This window comes from Hippopotamus amphibius, chromosome 6 (assembly GCF_030028045.1).
Source record: "Hippopotamus amphibius kiboko isolate mHipAmp2 chromosome 6, mHipAmp2.hap2, whole genome shotgun sequence".
In the NCBI taxonomy this organism is placed as follows: domain Eukaryota; kingdom Metazoa; phylum Chordata; class Mammalia; order Artiodactyla; family Hippopotamidae; genus Hippopotamus; species Hippopotamus amphibius.
Genome location: NC_080191.1, coordinates 103,551,496 through 103,571,698, shown reverse-complemented (window position 1 = coordinate 103,571,698; position 20,203 = coordinate 103,551,496). Strand labels below are relative to the sequence as shown.

At 44.9% G+C, this 20,203-nt stretch overlaps 1 protein-coding gene and 1 pseudogene across 1 annotated transcript in view; both read left to right on the top strand.

Annotated features, from left to right (window-relative positions):
• Nucleotides 1–20,203, top strand: part of RFTN1 (raftlin, lipid raft linker 1) — a 200,168-nt gene that overhangs the window by 70,046 nt on the left and 109,919 nt on the right. The window contains exon 3 of the mRNA XM_057737870.1: nt 4,862–5,048. Within this exon, the coding sequence (XP_057593853.1) occupies nt 4,862–5,048 (187 nt within the window). The remainder of the gene's footprint in view (nt 1–4,861; nt 5,049–20,203) is intronic.
• On the top strand, nt 8,380–9,917 carry LOC130855049 (DNA-directed RNA polymerase I subunit RPA49-like; annotated as a pseudogene).

Genomic DNA, 20,203 nt, shown 5'->3' with positions numbered 1-20,203 from the left:
AAGGGGTGTGGGCGTGGAGGGGGAAGACTTAATGTCCCAGCACTGAATTGTCACCAGCGGCTGCAGCTGACCAGTCTCCATGCTGGCTCTCCATCCACCACTCCCAGCGCCGCTGACCTCAGTTGTTTTGAGCTTCATTGAATACTTCAAGGACCATGCATCATCTCACGTGATCCTTACAGCCACTCTGTGATGGAAGACAGGCCCGTGCTGTCATCTCTGTTTCATATGTGGAAACTGACCGTTGGCACGCCTGGGGTTGATGTCACTGAGGCGCGTAGCTGAGTCGAGAATCCCGAGTCTTCTAAACGCGTAGACTGCTTGTATTAGGTTTTTAAATTATAGATCATAGAGAAGAGGAAAGACACATACAAATTATCAAAATCTTCGTAGAGGCTTATTTTATTGTAGCAGAAAGAGTCTGAAACACTGGAAACGTTTCCAGAATATGAGATTGTAGAGGCTGACTCTGAGGTCTCATATTTGAAGACTCACAGATGCTCTTTATGTACAGTTTTAGCAAAGAAGAGGGGATCTTCGTGCCGTATAGTATTTTCAGGTTTGATGGATATTATAAAATTAGTCTCCAGAAAGGCTTACACTCCTACCAAAAGTCCATTCAGTTTTTTTTTTTTAAAGCTCTTTATTGGAATATAATTGCTTTACATTCTCGTACCAGCTTTTGAGGTACACCAAAGTGAATCAGCTGTATTTATACATATATCCCTCCCTCCCGCGACTCCCTCCCACCCTCCCTGTCCTGGCCCTCTAAGGCATCACCCATCATCGAGTTGATCTTGCTTTGTTATACAGCAACTTCCCACTAGCCATCTATTTTACAGTCATTCAGTCTTTTAAATAGACCAACCAGCGTCTGTGCCACACGTGCTTCTGTTGCTTCCTCATCTCCTGACAGCGCAGGAAAGCTGCCCCTGGTTCCCTTGGCACAATCTACATACAGGCCCACCACTCCTGTCATTTGCAGGGCCCTGGGCGGAGGGCAAGAGATCAGGAGCAGTGCTGTGCGGAGCTGTATTGGAGCTTGAGGCTGAAGAGAAATCAATAATACTGATCCTGTCTTTGTTAAGCCTTTTGATAGTTTGCTCATTATGGACTTTGGCACTCATTTTCACTTTTTAACATATTGCATTTAATATCGATTTGTCTTGGTTACTGAGTGTTTGGTGCCCCTTAAGTGTTGTACCTGCTGCAACGTCTCCCTACTCGCCCCCTTCGTCTCTGTGCTGCCTTGGGCCTAGGGGTGTGCAAAGACTGGGGGAGAAGCCTGTGCAGACCCCCACAGTGGGCCTGGGGCTGCCAGGGCAGAGACAGCCAGGGTCAAGGCTGTGTGGCGTTGGGGTGCAGGCCACAGCTGGATGTGTGTCCTTAGATCGAAGGTTCCCTGCCCGCTGGAGGAACGCCAGAGGGAAACCCTCTAGAAAGTAGCGCTCAGTCTCTTAATCTCCGGGAGGCTTGTGAAGGCATAGATGGCTCTGATTCTGAGTCAGTAGGTCTGGGGTGGCGCCCAGGAGTCTCCATTCCTGCCTCTGCTGCCAGACGGAGGGGCAGGCTTTCAGGAACCCTGCTCCAAAGCCAGGGGTCCGGGGCAGGGCCCCTCTCGCCCGTTGGGTTGCTGTGCCTAGGAGCGCGGAGGGGTTCCAGCGTCCTTTCCAGACTGACCTTCAAGTTTTTTTCTATCTGGCAGCATATCTAGAGCGTATTCTTCGAGGGAAAGATTGCATACTTTTCCGCTTTCCAGGCCAGCCTTATCTTTGTCACTGTTATTCATGGCAATTTCTCCAGGATGTCAGATGCTTATTTTAGAAAGAATCATGGCTATAGATTTTTTTTTCCTGTAAATTTCTTGCCTGATGTATGGAAATGAGGGCTATAGTAGCTGACGTTAAGAGTATTCTTAAGTACCCCTAGATTTTGTTTTTAAGTTTGTTTTGAAGTAACACATTAGGTTTAAAAAATACATAAAAATTTTAAATAGTACTTTTCATGTGTAAAGAAGAAAAATAAAATGTCTCATAAACCCTCCACCCAGTGATTGCTGTTGATGGTAATAGTATTGAAAGTACAAAATAAAGTAAAAACTACCTTTCCATCCTCCCCTCCCTACTCCAGTCTCTTCAATATTGATGTTTTTGTAATTTCTTCCAGAAAAATTTTTTACTCATGTCTGTCTATCCTTCTCATTTTTTTATATGAGTGTATCTTGTGATAAACACTTCAGACACCTTGTCTCTTAACTTAGTAATGGATCTTGGGCACATTTTCATAGGTTGTAGCAGGTATACCTTAATCTTCTTACCGATTTATAGGATTCATCACTGGGGTGTCCCAGTGTTGAGCCAGCCCTCCAATGAAGAACTCTTGATTCTAGGTTTTTGCTGTTGCAGTGACCCTGTGGGAATGTCTTTGCCCATATATCTTGAGAAACATTTGTGAGTCCAGCGGTAGGCATAATACCCAGTGTGAGGTTTCTGGACAAAGTACAAGTGCACTCTTAGGACCAAAGGCAAACATCACAAGGCCCTCCAGAAACGCCCTATTAACCGCGATGAGCGTGACTGTTTCTCCAACATTCTTACCAATGATGGATATCATAGAAATAAAAGGAGAAAAAAATCTATTCAAATAGCAATAGAATATAAAATAACTAGGAATGAATTTCGTAAGTGTGCAATATCTATGTGAAGAAAATTTTAATATGCACCTGAGGGACCTCCAGAAAGTCTTGAATAAATGAAAATCATGCCATGTTCTTGGATGGAATCCTGTAGCATGATGAAAATATCCATTCTTGGGATGTTGATGTGATTAACTTTCTGTCAAATATTGTTTGGCTTCAGTTTCCAATTCCTGTGGATTAAAAATAAAATCAAATAGTGTGAGGGAAGAGTGATAAATTAGGAGCTTGAGATTAACATATCCACACTGCTCTATGTAAAATACAATAAGGACCTACTGTAGAGCACAGGGAACTATGTTCAATATCTTATAATAACTTATAATAACGTATAGTGGAAAAGAATCTGAGAAAGAATAGACATATCTATACATGTATAATTGAATCACTTTGCTATACACCTGAAACTAACACAACATTGTAAATTAACTATACTTCAATAAAAAAATGGTTACAAAGAACAAAAATCCATTCTTTCTCAGTTCAGGTATAATATGAACATGATCTGAGAAAAATATCAACAAGATTTTTTTTGAGGGGGAATTTGATGAGCTGATTTTAAAGACCATTTGGAAAAACAAATACTTGAGAATAAGCAGGAAGATTCAGAAAATAAACAGGAAGATTCGGGAAATAGCCTGACCAGATTTTAAAACATAATATGAAACTAAAATTGTTAGACTAGATTAATAGATCACAGTCATAGACTTAAATATACTTAAGAAAATACAATAAAGTTGACATCTCAAATCAATGAGGGAAAATGGATAAACTAGGGGTAGGTGGGAGATGCTGAACTCATATTGCAGAAATTCCAAATGGATCAAAGACTTACATGCAAGAAATGAAATATTAATTCCTACAGGAAATCACAGAATTGTTTTATAATGCAGGTCTCTCTGCTATGACGTAAAACTCAGAAGCCATTGAAGGCAAGATTGATAAATTCAACTTCATTTAAAAAAATTCTTCTTGGAAAAACCCATGTTATGCAAAGTCAAAAGATAATAAATTGGGAAAGATATTGCAACTGTCATTACAAATAAGAACTGAATTTCCTAAAATATAAAGAGTTCCTACAGATCAATAGAAAAAAGACCAATAACCAAGTAGAAAACTACACAAAGATTTTGAACGGTTAACAGAAAAGGCAGCATAAATAGCATTTAAACATGAGATGTTTAATGAGAAAAAGTACAAATTACATAATAAGAGAAATATAAACTACCGCCTCACAGGGATCATTTTTCTCACTGTGAGATTAGCCAGGGCGTGGGAAAAGAAATACCTTTGATTTTAATTGATATCAATGGATAAAAATAGATAAAAAGCTGGATTGTAACATTATCCTACCATTTATGTAAAAAAGAAATAAGCAAAAACCTATTTGCTTGTGTACAAATCCAGCGATTATTAACATATACAAAAAAAAAAAAAGGGTAATACTGATTACCTCTAGGGAAAGAGCCTGAGGGGCAGGAGATTGGACTTTTCACTTGAGTCTATGGGCTTTTGAATCTTGCCTGCCCTTCCAAAAAGGTTTTTTAAATCCAAATTTTAAGATAATTCAATAGGTGAAAAGCATGTATTTGTTTTTATATGTGTAGTTCTAATATTGAGTTAATTTGAGTGTCCTTTCAAATATGAATTACCCTTTTATCCTTTTCAGGCAATTGCCTGTTCTTGTACTTTGCTCATTTTTCTTTTTCTTTTTTCTTTCTTTCGTTTTTTTTTTTTTTGCACCTTAAAGGAATTACCTTTTTGTCTTAAGTGGCACAGAAGTGTTGTTCCAGTTTGTTTTGCTGCTGCTTTTTGCCACCGGCTGTTTTATGTTTCCTTGCAGTTGTCCTCATCTTCTGATGCTCCTCCTTCTTCTTTTCTTTCTTTTTTATTTTCTGAGGCGGTGGAAGTGACTTTTCCAATGTGATCTCTGAGATGATTGGCTCTAGATTTAAGCCATCCAGTCATCAGTAGGTACAGATGAGTTGGAAATTAACCAGCTCTTTGTAGGTTTCCTTGAAGCCGGTAGTTAAGCTGGGAACGCACTCATTTGAGTGAGAGGTGACCTGGAGGTTTTCTGCTGGGCCGAGGGGAGAGGCATGTGGATGGGGCAGGGCGGCCGGTTTGGGTGGGTCTCTGATGAGCCTCCCTTCTCTCCACTCGCAGCCGAGCTCCCGCGGGCCTCGGCCGTGAGGCTGGCCTCCCTCCGCGACCTGCCCACCCAGCTGCTGGAGCTGTACCAGCAGGGCTTCACGCTGGTGGCCCTGCACCCCTTCGTGCAGCCGACCTGCGAGTGGGAGAAGACGCCCCTCGAGCACATTTTCAGAGCCATCCTGATCAAGAAAACCGACAGGTAAGGCCTCTGAGGGTGGGCTGAGGTTAGCCTAGCATCCTGAGGTGCCTAATGTGTGTTGAATAGAGGAGGGGAAGGGAAGGGATTAGGGTGGGAGGGATGTGTTTGGAGTTTGCATCTGTTCCCAGGGCCTCTGCCCTCTGACAGGTAAGGCCAAACATTAGACAACCAAAGAGTTTCATGGTGTCCTGCAACTGTCTACTCCGGGCAGCGTAAGTAGAGAATTCATTTTACATCCTTTTCCTCCTTTAATTTACGGGATTACATCAGCTAGAAAGATGTCTCCTTCGGGAGGTGTACTCCCAGAACGAAGCAGCTAGTAGAAGTACAGTACTATTAATCTGGAAAGCATGGCTGGAAAACACACTAATTTTGGTTAAAGGCTGTATGCAAACTTAATATCGTCCTCCAAACTCTAGAAATACTTGAACATTTTGAACCCATCGTACATTCTGTCAATCCCTTGGGTGGAAAAACAAAATTCACTTGAACTGAGTGCTGTAATTGATTTGGTCTTGATTTTGATTTTCAAGGCTTGGATGATGTTTTTCAATATGGCTTGCTCAAGAATGTTTAACTCTTATATTTTTATTGGGTCTAATTAGGAAAAGAGAGGTAGAGATTGGTTTTTCAAAAGGAGCAATATTAATTTTAAATGCTTTTTTGAAAACAATAAAGGGACACAGAGGGATAAATTAGGAGTTTGGAATTAACACACACACACTTCTATATATAAAATAGATACTCAATGTTTTGTAATAACCTGTAAGGGGAAAGAATCTGAAAAAGAATATATATATATACACACACACACATTATGTTTCTGCTGCTTCCGTAAAAATAAAAATTGAAAGCCTGGCAAAGGAAATCAGATCTGTCTTTTGGCCAGTTATCGTGGGAGGAGTGACAACATGTGCTGTATCTTGAAAAGAGAGAGAGTGGAACAACTGTCCATCTTTCTCCTTGCTTTGCCAGCTGAACCGACGTTTGGCTGGTGATCTCAGGAGGGACAGCTGTGGGGTGTGAGGCTGTGTGTGATGAAGACAGACCCCTCTCTCCTGGCCGGCAGAGTTCTTCACTTCTTCACGGCTGATGCAGCTCTGAGGCGCTCAGTCCGTGTTAATTTGCCTTAGAAGTTGAAGTGAAAGGTGGCGTCCACCTTTGCTAATAACATCCAGAATTACCATGGTTTTGCAGAGTGAAAGTTTTCTCAACGTCTGCCTTTTTTGCATATTGGTTTCCTTATGTTGAGTGGCAGTGGGTCACCATCTGGGCAATCACAGGAGGAAATTGTTGCGACAGCCCTAGTGGTTTTAGGTCCCACTGACACAGGACGTGCGTGATGACCGTAGGTCACATTGAGCGCTCACTGTGTGTCAGGCTTTGTAAGTATCATGGCATCCTCATAATCAGCCTGTTAAGTAGGTACTGTTTTTATTTCTGTTTTAAAGATGAGGAAGGTGAGGCCCAGACGTGGAGTTCGTTATCAAGGGGGCAGAGATGACAGCAAGCATCCTCCCAGTCAGGCTGACTCCCGTAGCTGCATCTTAGCCCTGATAGGAAGCACGTGCGTGTTCCTGACCCATGATTCTGTGGATACCCCTTTATGAAAAAAAGTGGGAAAGGGCATATTTGATTTTAAGATAAGGTGGTAATTTCAGTACTCTACCTTCCCTCCATTTTACCACTCAACAGTCTTTAAATAAATCGGAATTTCAGAAAAGAGACAAAATAAGACCAACTTACCATGTGTCTTTCTGGTTACCTAAGGCATTCACTGGGCTCCAGTGTTTCTGTTCCTTAGGCCATTCCATTGGCCTTGACGTGTGGAGGTGACAAGTCCACTGTGGTCAGGCACAAGAGTGTTGCTCAGTATAATTCCACTATAGGTGATGCTAGCACAGGACTTGCCATGAAGTCAGCAGATCATAAATGAACCTGATTCTAAATGTGAAGTAGTCTTTTTTCCCCTGCTACGAAGCAGCACTTCTCAAACTTTGATATCCCTCCTTTGAATTTCCAGGGGGTATTGTTCAAACGCAGAGTCTGATTCAGAAGGTCTGGGGTGGGGCCTGGGACTCTGCATTTCTAACATGTTCCCAGGTGATGCTGATGGTGCTGGACCATGGACCACACTTAGAGTAGCAGGGACATAAGGGTCTGTCTCCTGCCTGGCTCCATGCCTGACACCCACCAACACCACTTGACTCCCAGGGGGCGTTTTGAGCATCAGGAAAGGGGAGCAAGCCCATAGGCGCATGGCTGGAGGGCCAGTGCTCTGTGGTGCACTTGGCTTCTCGCAGGTGGTGTAGTGTGCGGGGCACATCCGTAGAGTTTTCTGGGCCTCCATTTCCTACTGGTACGATGTGGGATTTGTACTAAATGATTTGCAAGACCTGAGCCAATTGTAAATTTTAGTGTGATCAGATGAGGTGGGCAAGAAAGCTTCTCTGCAGGAATAAGAAATAAACGATCCCACTCTGGGAATAGTTCATTACAAGCCAGTGGTGGAGCTGGGGCCTTCAGTAAGGGCTCTTTCATCCCACTGAGGACGGGCTCTGAGCTAATGAACTTACTTTCCAGAGGAGAAAATGGGTCAAGCTATTAAGAAGAAGGAGGCATGGAGGGTTTTCAAGAAAGAGAAGATGACGATCTCCTTCGGTTTGAGTTCACTCTATCCGGAGTGTCTGGACCACCTGCATGGATGACTTTAATGAACACTCCACCTCCTTAATAAGTAGCTGCAGAGAAGGAATTGCTTGGATAACTTGGTGCCAGGTCTTTGAAACTGCTCCGCCCTTTAAAAGAAGCCGCAAAAGCTTGGTGATGTGCCAAGGATGGTCATGAGAGTGGTAATTTGCCATTCTCGTGGCAAAAATTACCAAGAGAATTTGCCCCACTTTTGTTTAGTGTTGGGTGCGAAGCAGAGCCATTATACAATTTTAAAGTCCAGGCGTTTTTCTCCCCTAGCAGATGCAATAACTGTATTTTTTGCATCATGAGGAAAAGACCCCACGCTATGAAAAATAAACAAACAAAACCCAGCAGAACATTTTCCATATCAGTAGGGAGTTTAAGTAGTAAAAAATGACACAAAGGAAATCTTGTGTGATTAATTTTTAATATGGGCCGTTAATGGTATTTTTCACCAAGTCTGCCAAAGTTCTGACAGCTCTAGATGCTGGTGAATGAAATGATTTGCTTTCAGCGAGGAGGTAAATTGCCTTGGTTGATATTGTCTTCAGTAGATTTCATTGAAAGAGCCATACATAAACTTTCTCGATTACTATCAGTTTAAATCAAGTTCATTAGCAAGAATCATGGGATTGCTCTTCCTGCCCATGGCGTTGCCTCCGCGTGTGCCTGAGTGTACTGTACTGCTGGTAGTGGCTGTTTTAACTCCTGGGCTTGGCGGTTGGAGAGGCGAGATGGCGGTGGAGGTGTTGCCGAGTGCGAGGTGGCTGTACCGTGGAGAGCCCGACGAGAGCCAGAGAGCGCTACTCGTCCAGTTCTCCAATGGGAAGCTACAGAATCCAGGCAACATGCGCTTTACCTTGTACAAGAGCAACGACTCCACAAACCCCAGAAAGAGGAGTCAGCGGATCCTGGCAGCTGAAACAGACAGACTTTCCTATGTGGGAAACAATTTTGGGACTGGAGCCCTCAAATGCAACACTCTCTGCAGGCACTTTGTGGGAATTTTAAATAAGACCTCTGGCCAAATGGAAGTATATGATGCTGAGTTGTTCAACATGCAGCCGCTGTTTTCAGATGAATCAGTTGAGAGTGAATCAACACTAGAGAGTCAGACCAGATCTTTTAGAGAAAAGATGGATTCTTGCATTGAAGCCTTTGGTACCACCAAACAGAAGCGGGCTCTGAACTCCAGGAGAATGAACAAAGTTGGCAGTGAATCTTTGAATCGGGCAGTGGCTAAAGCTGCAGAGAGTATAATTGATACAAAGGGTGTGACTACCCTGGTCAGTGACGCCATCCACGATGACTTGCAGGATGACTCCCTTTACCTCCCCCCCGCCACGCGGATGCAGCCAAGCCTGAAGATGTGTATAAATTTGAAGACCTTCTTTCCCCTGTGGAGTATGACGCTCTTCAGAGCCCATCTGAAGCTTTCAAGAATGTCACCTCAGAAGAAATACTGAAGATGATTGAAGAGAACAATCACTGCTCCTTTGTCATAGAAGCGTTGAAGTCTTTGCCATCAAAGGAGGAGAGCTGAGACTGCCAGGCCCGGTGCATATGGTTTCTGGACACCCTCATCAGATTTCGAGCACAGAAAGTGATTAAGCGGAAAAGTGCCCTAGGACCTGGAGTTCCGCACATCATCAACACCAAACTGCTGAAGCACTTTACCTGCTTGACCTACAACAATGGCAGTTTGCGGAACTTAATTTCGGACTCTGTGAAGGCAAAGATCACTGCCTATGTGATCATACTGGCCTTGCACATAAACAGCTTCCAGATTGACCTGACGATGTTACAGAGGGATTTGAAGCTCGGTGAGAAAAGGATGATGGAGATAGCGAAAGCCATGAGGCTGAGGAGCTCCAAAAGAAGGGTTTCTCTGGCAGCAGACAGGGAGGAGGATCACAAACTGGGCACTGTCCATCCCACTGCCTCCAGCCCAGACCTTGGACTGTCAGTCAAAGCGGAGGAAAATCACCTAGACACGTGCTTTCCAGACAAAGCATTTTGGCCACATCATAGCCACTCCTATTCATTTTCATTTTTATTTGTAGAGAAGCCTTGCTTTGGCACGGGTATGAAGCCAGAAGGCAGCATCTCAGTTGTCTGATCCTACACAGAAAAGTAAAGCAATGGCCCTGTTGAACTCCAAAAAAAAAAAAAAAAAAAGAATCATGGGATTACTCCTTGAAACTTGGATATCAACCTTCATGTGTTTGAAATGTGAACATAAAGTTTGTAGCAAATAACTATTAGCCTTTGGGGTCTGCAGTAAGAGCAGGAAAAAAAAAAAAACAGAAGCATACAAGCTTGCATTCAGTCACTCACTCACTCTGATTCATTTGCAAACATTTAGCTTGTGCTCTTTGTAAGGTATCGTGCTAGGGACTCTACTTGTGGGCAGGTAGAGGATGCAGGTGCAAGATTCAATTGCACGTGGAACCTACCTTCCAGGTACCTACAGTTTCCCTGAGAAAACAGACATCCCGCATGCCATGGGAGTTTGCAAGAAGGAGAAGGCACCTCCTGCTGGAAAGAAAACTAGGGAACTGTTTCAGGAGGAAACGCTTCTTTTGGGTAGACACAGGAGTAATATGTATGAAGTGGGAAGAGTCTGTCTTATAATGAAATGTTATTTAGTGAAGTTTGAATAATTTGAGGGCATCATTGACAGTCTGAGTGTTCCTCTGAGCCCTCTGCCATTGGGACAAATTTCACTTCAATCCACGAAAAATTGCCTGATCTCTTTTCTTCTGAAAAATGTTGATAACTGCCACTTCATGGTAAGATGACAGGCCAAACCACACACATCAGCTCGGCTGTTCTTGATCGTAAGTGTGTTGAATTGAGTCGGTCAGTGACTTTGAAAACTGACTCAAGAATGAATAGCTGAATATGAGATACTTGGTGAGTAAGTAAAAGAGCGTTTGTACTTCCTTCTCTCAGCTTCTTCTTGGGAACACTGAGTGATTTGTAGCAGACAATGTCATCGCATTCACTCTGATTTCTAAGTACAGTTAAGTTGTCCTTCATTTTTTTCGGGCAGTTTTCCTTAGAACGAGTTGCCAAAGATCTTAAAACTTGATGGCTAAGAGAAGTCAGTTATTAAAATGTCACTCTGATGTTTCATGAGTGTGGGTTTAATTCTAGGTCGTTTTATGGTTGTAGATGTAAGTACAGAAATGCATTGTGCCGCTGCATTTTTCAGCTGTTGATCTGTTGCTGTTCACACACAGAGCTAGTTCAGGGTGTCACTGATGTGTTTTTTCATCGCTAATGGGTTGAAGCCATTTGGGTCCAGGTCCCCTGGAATAATGCCTTATATGGTACAGGGAACCAGGACATTTGTGCCCTCTGTCAACATTCGTCAGGTGCCTTTTGGCTTAGGGTCAGGAAGTGGGGAACACAGGGGAGCTGCAGCTAATGCACGGGGGGGTGGGATTCTGAAACACTGGGGGAGGGTGAAAAACGCATATAATCAAAGCTGCCCTTGAAAATCTCTTTAATTGCCCATGAAATGTAATCCTGTAGCATCTCTCTACCCGACGATGCAGGCTTTCCTTCAGGACTGGATCAGATTTGTGTTTCCAACGGCGAGCCCCACGGGGAATGAGTCGGTTTGGGTTTATAGTGAGTGTTCGTTAGAATCACACGTAGGGTGGTGAGATGCTTGCACCCAGAGAGGCGTTTGTGGGAACTGAGATCGAGGGAACAGGATCTCCACGCCCCACCCCCCGACACCCTCCGCCTCACATCCATTCTGGAGCACATCTGCCTGTCGAGTAGAATAACTGGCACCGTTTTAAGTGGTAAACATTTCCGCCGCTTCAGTTAAGATTTTTCTAAGATAAAGGTGCAAAGATGACTCTAAAGAGCTGCCCACTCTTAGGAAACTTCTCTGCTAGGAGGATGTAAAGTCTCTGTGCACATTGTATGAATCCCCAGCTCATCTGCGGGTCTCGGTTTTCACCTCTCACCTGGAATTTGTTGATGGGGGGCTTTAGGAAGGGAGGCTCCGTGGCTCCCATGTGCTCCGGGTCTGGACTGATGGGTAGATTTGAACAAGGGCACCGGTGGTGGGAAGGGCCTTCCAGGCAGGAGAACTGGCCCACAGGAGCCTGGAGCCTGGAAAAGTAGACCATGGGTGATGTGGGGTGACTGGGAAACAGGGAGAAAGGGCATGAGAAGCGTGGGGCCCTGGATCAGGAGGCCTCTGATGGCCAGGCTAAGGAGTTTGAACTTTATCCTGAAGTCAGTGGGGAACCACTGCAATATTTTTGTTTTGTTTTAGAGGGACAGCCGTTAGAAGTGCCGAGTTTTCAAAACCATTAGAAGTGCTGAGTTTTCAAAAGCTCATAAGGGGAAGAAGCTGAGAAAACCTGGCACCCATCATGGTGGGAGGTGACGGGTAGCTAAAGTCAGCTGTAGTGGGAAGGTGAGGGCATGTGTCCCATGGAGGAAATATTGGATTTAACGTTTAGCTAGAAAGGGACAGCGTCGAGGAAGAAGAAGAATCGACGTCTGAGTGAGCTTTTGACTCCGAGGGGCTGGGGCGGGTAACTGGACGGAGTAGGGGTGTGGAGGGGCGGGGGTGGGTATGGGTGGGGTTCTCCCAGGAGCAGACCACAGAGGAGGCTTCACATGCAAGCGGTTATTGAGGAAGTGCTCCCAGGAGGAATCAGTTAGGAGCAGGGACTGTGGGGCAGGGAGGGGGAGGGCAGCAAGGGTGGCTGGTCCTCTGGGGAGCAGTGAGTCCGCCTTGAGGCTGGGGAGCTGGTTCTCACACTCCTGCGTCCGGGAGCTGTTGGCCTTGAACTTCCCCGGACGCTTCTAGGTCTAGGAGCATCCAGGTGAAGCAGCTCCAATAGCCAAAGACGAGTGCGAAGCCTGCAGAAGCTGGGGGGAGCACAGAACCAGGAGAGGGGATGGGGTGGAGCACGGACAGCATCCACCACAGGGGCATGTGAAGAGCATCCGTCGGTTGCATTGCGTTTGTGGCCATTTCTGGCGGCAGGTGCCCCTGGGGGGTGTCCGCCCGGCAGCCAGGAGCCGGGAGAGAGGGGCGAGCTGGGGGAGACTGTGGGAGGCCGTGGGAGGCCAGGGTGAGCCCGTGAGGACCGGCCCCCTGCTGTGTTGCTGATGGAGCCCCGGCTGCTGTGGTCCTCATTTTCTGTACCAGATGCTGCCAGTGATTCTTAGAAGGGATGCAGTGACTTGCGGAGAGCTGGGCTGAGTTGCTCTCTTCTAAACTGACCATATGCTTGGAGCCTGAGAAGTTTTTCCTCTCCGACCGCGAGCTGTTGTCCCAAGTACTTACGAGCAGCACAGAGACTTGAACTGAGCCAGCTCTGGCCGCTCAGTGTCAAGTGACGCAGAGAGACCATTCTTTCGGCATTTTGCGGTTTTGTTTCTAGGAAAGCAATCTCGGAGAGTGTTCAGCTTTCCCCCTTGTTTTCTCTCTTGGGATGGGACTCTCAGATCTTGACAACTCTGCCTTTGTCCTAAGACAGGGCTTACAACGCAGAGGCCTACAGGGGCCAGGCTCCTTGAGTGAGGACTCCTGGGTACCGGAGAGCCCAAGCCTAACTCTGCTCTGTTGTTGCCAAGTGTTGCCAGGTCTATTGCTCTTTACAAAAAAAAAAAAAGCTAGAAATCTAGATTTTTATGTGAAAACTTCTCTTTTTAAACTGTTGCCTCGCCTTTTCGAAATAACGTTGTGTATCCCTGACCCAGCCCACTGGCTGCCATCCTGCAACCTTTAAGATTTCTGTGCGATGCTCGCTTCCGGGGAGCTCATCACCCGCCCTTTGAGCTGCCTGTTCTCCTTTCACACACAGCAGTCACCAGACTTCCAACGCTTTTGGGACTGGTTTTCGTATGTCCACCCACTCCCCCTCCTCTTTGCTAAGTCTTCTTTCGCCTGTGGACTCCCACGACTGACTTACAGTGCCAGGTGCTGAGTAAGTGTGGCTCAATAGAACGTCTCTGAATCAAGTGGGATAAAACCATGCCTTGGAATTTTGCTACCATCTTTTAGTAAATGACTGTGAATTCACTGAAAGATGGATTTGTCTTTGGTTTACGTATTTAACCAGTACTAAAAGTACATCTTGTTAACGTAGCCACACAGCATGGACCTGAAGTAATGGAACACACACACACACACACACACACACACCCCTCCATTACCCACACACACATGCAGCAGATCCTTTCATTGCCCAAAAAAGCAGTGGTTTGCCACAAGAGTATGTTATTTTTCACTCTTTTTTTTTTTTTTTTTCTTTTTAAAAACAATCCAAAGGATGGCCTTCAGTGGAAGGGAACTCTTTGTGGACCTTAAGCGGAGTACAAATGCATTGCCTTGCTGTGTGGTCAGGCCACTCAAGGTGGCTGTTCTCTTGCTCTCTGTACATCCCCTGCGGGACCAGCGCCTGCTTCGCCTACACCCTACTCACGTGACTGACCTTCCTACAGACGTGCCCCGCCCCGGCTCGCGCTGGTTCTTATCAAGGGGGTGGCCCTCTGCTGGTTTCCCTGGTAACTAAGGCAACCTGACGTCATTCCCCCGTAAGGGCAATCTCCTCTCCCTCCCCCGTCCTGCCTCCACGTCCTGTCCTGCCCACCTTCAGCAGCACATGGTGGGGCAGCCCCCTAGGATCTAGCTTCAGACGTGTAAGCTTCCCCATCCATGAAACCACTGACGTCTCTGTGGCTGACTCTGGGCTCTTTCTTCGGGCTTAAGGTCTTAAAGCTGGGCAAGTGCCGGCCTTGTAGGCCTGCAGGGTTTAGCCCAAGAGTTGCCTTTTTTTTTTTTTATAGCCCACAAGATAACATGAACCTTTTCTTTGGCATTTGAAAAGGGCAGAATTGGGAAAGTACAAAATTATATTGGAACTGAACAGAACATTCTTTTAAAAATTGCAGTCGAAAGTGTCCTCTTTAAGTGGCCTTGTGTCTCTTTGTGTCTAATTTCTACCAGTTACTTTGACTCTTGGGAGAATTATGGGGCGTCTGGAAAGAGGTTTCATAATTAAATGAAATACACAGGAGGTGGGGGCGCCTTCTGGGAGGTGCCCTAGAAAACGCTCACACGCGAGGCTGGGCTTGGGCCTGGAGCGTCTGATTGTTGGAATCACACGTGGGGAGGAAGAGGAACGCTGGGCTTGGCGGTGATGGACACGTGTTTCTGTGGTGGAAAAACCACAGCAGCTGGTTTATTCCCAGGGAGCAGAGATTGAGGAAGAGGGACTCAGTATTCTTTTCTTAAACCAGGCGGGGAGTAAAGGTGCTTGTTTAGCGTGGAGGTCGTTGTTCGGGGCTCAGGTTTGGGAAGGGCCCCGCTCTTTGCTCGCAGCCGCCCCTCGTTGCTGGCGCTAGAGCCTCCTTCCTTCCTCAGCTTTGTCAGGCTTCCCGAGGTGTCGGGAGAACTTGATGAGCTCTCGGGGCTGCCACCTCGCCCCCTGAAGAGCTGTCCAGCCTCCCTGAAGACTGCCTTAATGTATTCCTCCTATTTTCCCATCTCACTCTGGAGTGACACCCTTGGCTGGCATGTTGAAGTTTCAGGATTCACTGTTAATTATTGTGTTTGCACTTTCCAATCTAATATGCGGGCGTAAAGCCACATTCTCTCGGGGAGAGAGAGTTGTTTCCCATCCACACCCCTAAATGGCTTGTGTACCTACTCTTCTTCCATCTCTCCAAGTGTCGGCCTCTATCCCAGTGGAGAGAACAGGAGAGCCGTGCCTGGTTCGGGTGAGACCTCATTTCCCTTCCCCGTTCGATCGCTGTCTTCCATTGCCTGTGTCTTTCCCCACGTTTTATACTTTATTTTTTGCCTCCTCTGAGAGAGAGAATTAGCATACTAGTGATTTCCAGTCTTTCTCAGAAGTCGTTTGGAATGGCAGAGAGCAGCGAGCAGGTACCCCAAACACAGCAGCACAGACACTACATTTCTCTGAAATTTCCTGTTGATCTTAAAACCTGTGCAAATACTACAGTACCATGACACGTCTGTATTTGTTTTATTTTTTATGATTTATTTATTTTTTAAAGTCTTTATTGGATTCATTACCATATTGCTTCTGTCTTATGTTTTGGTTTTTTGGCCGTGAGGCACGTGGGATCTTAGCTCCCGGGCCAGGGATCGAACCTGCACCCCCTGCATTGGAAGGCGAAGTCTTAACCACTGGACCACCAGGGAAGTCCCTGTATTTGTTTTAAAATAAAGTAAATAAAATCCCTCTCCTCCCACACGTACACACAATCTTCAGATTAGAATGGACTCTAGGAAGGTTTCTTATGTGACACTGCAGATGCAGGACAGGGACACTTACTGTTATGAGGGCCATGTGCACACAGTGTACGTAATTTGGTTGCAAACAGTTTTACTCGAGCGTTAGAGCTTTGTGTTTGCATGCCTATCCCATATTAAATTTAGGAACTCAGGTTGTCTTCCTGGAAAACTCTTTTTTGGTCTTACTCTTCTTTGTCAGTCAGAGGTAACTGAGATTGTGTATGTTTCTCAAGCTGAGAAAGATGTAGTGGAATGCAGTGGCAGGTGAGAAATAACTTCCAGACCCATGTAAGTACATTATTAGTGATTGCAGCGTTCTTGAGATTTCGATGTAATGATTATATCTATGATCTATCGAGCTGTTTTCTATAATTTTTTAAATGGTTGAAAGATGGAGCCATTTTACAAAGAGGTAAATGCTGTAATGCGATTTAGTGGAGTACATCATTTCATTGCTTCCTATTCAGCGACCACGAGATGGAACTTAAAATGGTGCAAAGACTTTAAAAACCAAATTAGTAACTCGTATTCATACAGCACCTGTTTCTGAGGGCCTGAGAGCACTTTTACTTCATTCCTGTGTGTGTTAAGTGTTATAATTTAGTCTGTGTCCTCATGATGCTTGTTTTTTGTTGTTAATATTTGTTGAAAACATTATGCATTCAGCCAAGGTTTTAGACTTACTCTGTTTTATAGCTGAAAGGTCCTGTTATCTTCCGCTATTCCTTGCTTCCATTTTATATCCTAAGAAAATTAGACTGAAGAAGTTATTAATGCCTTCTCAGTACTAAAGTGTGGGGCGGGTGAGTGGGAGGGTGTGGCGGGAATGGGGCTTACGTTGTATATCAAGGCTCATGGCTCAGAAATACACCATCTTTCAGCCCGCGGGCCCCGGAGCTTACAGAAGGGTCCGTGAAGAATTCCCAGAATCCCAGTATCGAGGGTCCCTGTCGCAAGGCTGTGGGACCACAGGCCTGGTTACCCCCAAGCTGGTTTCAGGACACTGGACTGCCCCTGCAAACCATCTGGAGCCCCCCAAATGGCTCCATTTGGCAGGCTGTCTGGGCCTTGTCAGTTTCTGCACTGAACAGTTGTATGCCAGTAATGGTTCTAAGGCCATTAGTGCATTATTTCTCTCTGTTCCCTAAAAGCGAAAGCAAAATGCATTTACTCGGTGTCTGTGTCTCCTAAGGTAGTGACCCTTGTGCGAGAGAACGAGGTGCGCACAGTCTCTGCTCTGGGGGGATTTGTAACATGCCCAGCTTGTTGCACTTTTCATCCCTGACTTCTATAGTTTAAGTCCCCCAAATTGCTCTGTCAGGTGACCTGGATCTTAACAAGAAGGAACAAAAAGCCCACTTTTGTTGTGAAGAACATTTGCATGTTTGTAGGCACTTCTTTTTTTAAAAAAATATTTTATCAAAGTATAGTTGGTTTACAGTGTTGTGTTAGTTTCTGCTGTACAGCAGAGTGATTCAGTGATACATTTCATACATTCTTTTTCATTCTTTTCCATGATGGTGTATCACAGGGTATTGAATACAGTTCCCTATGCTATGCAGTAGGACCTTATTGTGTATCCATTCTCTATATAATAGTTTGCATCTGCTAATCCCAAACTCCCAATCCATCGCTCCCCCGTCCCCTTTCCCCTTGGCAACCACAAGTCTGTTCTCTATGTCTGTGAATCTGTTCTGTTTATTTATTTATTTATTTTTAGAACTTTTATTGAGATACAGTTAACATACAATAAACTGCATATATTTAGAACATACAATTTGGTATCCCAATCTCCCAGTTCATTCCCCCCCAACCCTCCCCGCTTTCCCAGCTTGGTGTCCATATGTTTGTTCTCTACATCTGTGTCTCTGTTTCTGCCTTGCAAACCAGTTGATTTGTACCATTTTTCTATATTCCGCATATATGTGTTAATATACAGTATTTGTTTTTCTCTTTCTGACTCACTTCACTCTGTATGACAGTCTCCAAGTCTGTTCTGTTTTATAGATAAGTTCATTTATGTTGTATTGACATTTCAGATTTGCAGGCACTTCTTAATGTGATTTACCATCTATGTTATTGGCCATAATAGCTACCATTTATCTATCACTGTGGTCCGAGTCCTTGCTCTGTGCTTCGCGGTGCCCTGTCTTTCCTCTTGGAAGCCAAGATGAAGAAAACAGTACTTTCTTCAGAGTCACCCTTCTGACCACGTGGAGGAGCCAGGATTCCCATCAGGATCTTTCTATTTCTAACACTGTTCCTCTTTAATTTTGTAACCATTAGGGTTAGGGTTTGGGTAGGATTTCTCAGCCTATGTAGTTTCTCAGCTGCTGACGTTTTGGGCCAGGGACCGTCCTGTGAGTGTAGGATAGAGGGCAGCCTCCCTGGCCTCTGCCCTCTGGGTGCCAGTAGCAAACACCCTACTTCCCACCCTTGCAGTTGTGACAGTCAGAAATGTGTCCAGGGACTTTCCTGGTGGCGCAGTGGTTGAAAATCCACCCGCCAGTGCAGGGGCCATGGGTTTGATCCCTGGTCCAGGAAGATCCCATATGCTGCAGAGCAGCTAAGCCCATGCGCCACAACTACTGAGCCCACATGCTGCAGCTACTGAAGCCAGAGCACCTAGAGCCCGTGCTCCGCCACAAGAGAAGCCGCTGCAATGAGAAGCCTGTGCGCCGCAAGGAAGAGCAGCCCCTGCTCTTTGCAACTAGAGAAAGGCCGCGTGTAGCAATGAAGACCCAATGCAGCCAAAAAAAAAAGAAAGCAAAAGAAAAGAAAATGTTTGCAGACGTTACCAAATGCTCCTGAACAGGCAAAACTGCCCCTAGTTGAGAGCCACTGGATTAGCATTAGGGCATGAGGTAGGGGGTCTAACTGCTGTTTTTCTACCTTTGTCAACAGCGTTTACTGTGTTAACCTAACTTGGCCAGGGAGTGAAATGCCGCCTTTATCATAGGTTGGATTTATGCATATACCCTAATTTATTCCCGATTCTTTATTGTTCCTTTGATCTATTGATTGATTTTTGTGCTAATCTCATGCTATTTTGGTTACAATAAATTTTGTAGTGTATATTAATATTAGCCAGGCACTGTTTTTTTCAGGATCTTGGCAACTTTTGGATATTGATTTTTTCCATATATAGTCTATAAAGTTATTTTCTTCAGTTCCCAGTAAACCCTGTTGAAATTGTAATTTCATTTACCTACTAATCTGAGAAGAACTTCTACCATGTGTTTTTAAGATCATAGAGTTCAATATTATTTTTGGAAATACATTTTTTTATTTTAGAGCTTTGTGATTATTCTGAAAATTCTAGGCACTGTCTAGACCAATGTTTACCAAAGGTGGTAGACATACCACATACCTATATTGAAAGAGAATTGAGGCCCCTATATATGTTTATTATATTGAAAAATTAGGAGAGACATTATGCATTACCAGTATTTAGGCTTCAGGTTGAAGGTGGTGCCCTGGCCAGGTGTAGATGCCAGAGGGCCCCTGTCCATATGAAATGAGGCGCGGGGGATGGATCCTGGAGGAGCCTGGGTTCAGAGGAACACTTTCAGTTGAGAACCCAGGGAAGTGGATTTGTGGATGAGTTTTCATAGTTGTAACTAAGTTAGCCATGATGAAATACATACATGGCTTAAAAAATTCCTGTAAAGTGATTGCAGATTGAAGAGAAAACAGAATACCAGTAGCGTAAATGTGAAATTCTCCTCCCTCCCTCCCTCCCTCTCTCTCTCTCTCTCTCACACACACACACACACACACACACACACACACACACGGAAATGGCCACATTGACTCTTCCCTCACTGTGTTTAAGAGCTTTCTTAGTAGATTAAAAAACTACATGTTAGGGGGAAAAAGATGGCGGTGAAGTAGAGGGATGTGGAATGCATCCCTCTCCACAGATGCATTGGGAATGCACCAAAGAACTCAATAATTCCCACAGAGAACCAGCTGAACACCAGCAGACGGCCTCGGACACCAGAAAGGACCACAAGGAGCCCGACATAACCGACTTAATATTTGTTTAATACAATACTTGGACATTAGTCTGAGGCTTGGACAGTCTTCTATAAACACCTCTATCGCCAGGACAAGCAACCCCAAAAGTTTGGACAACCATGAGGAAACAAAGAAA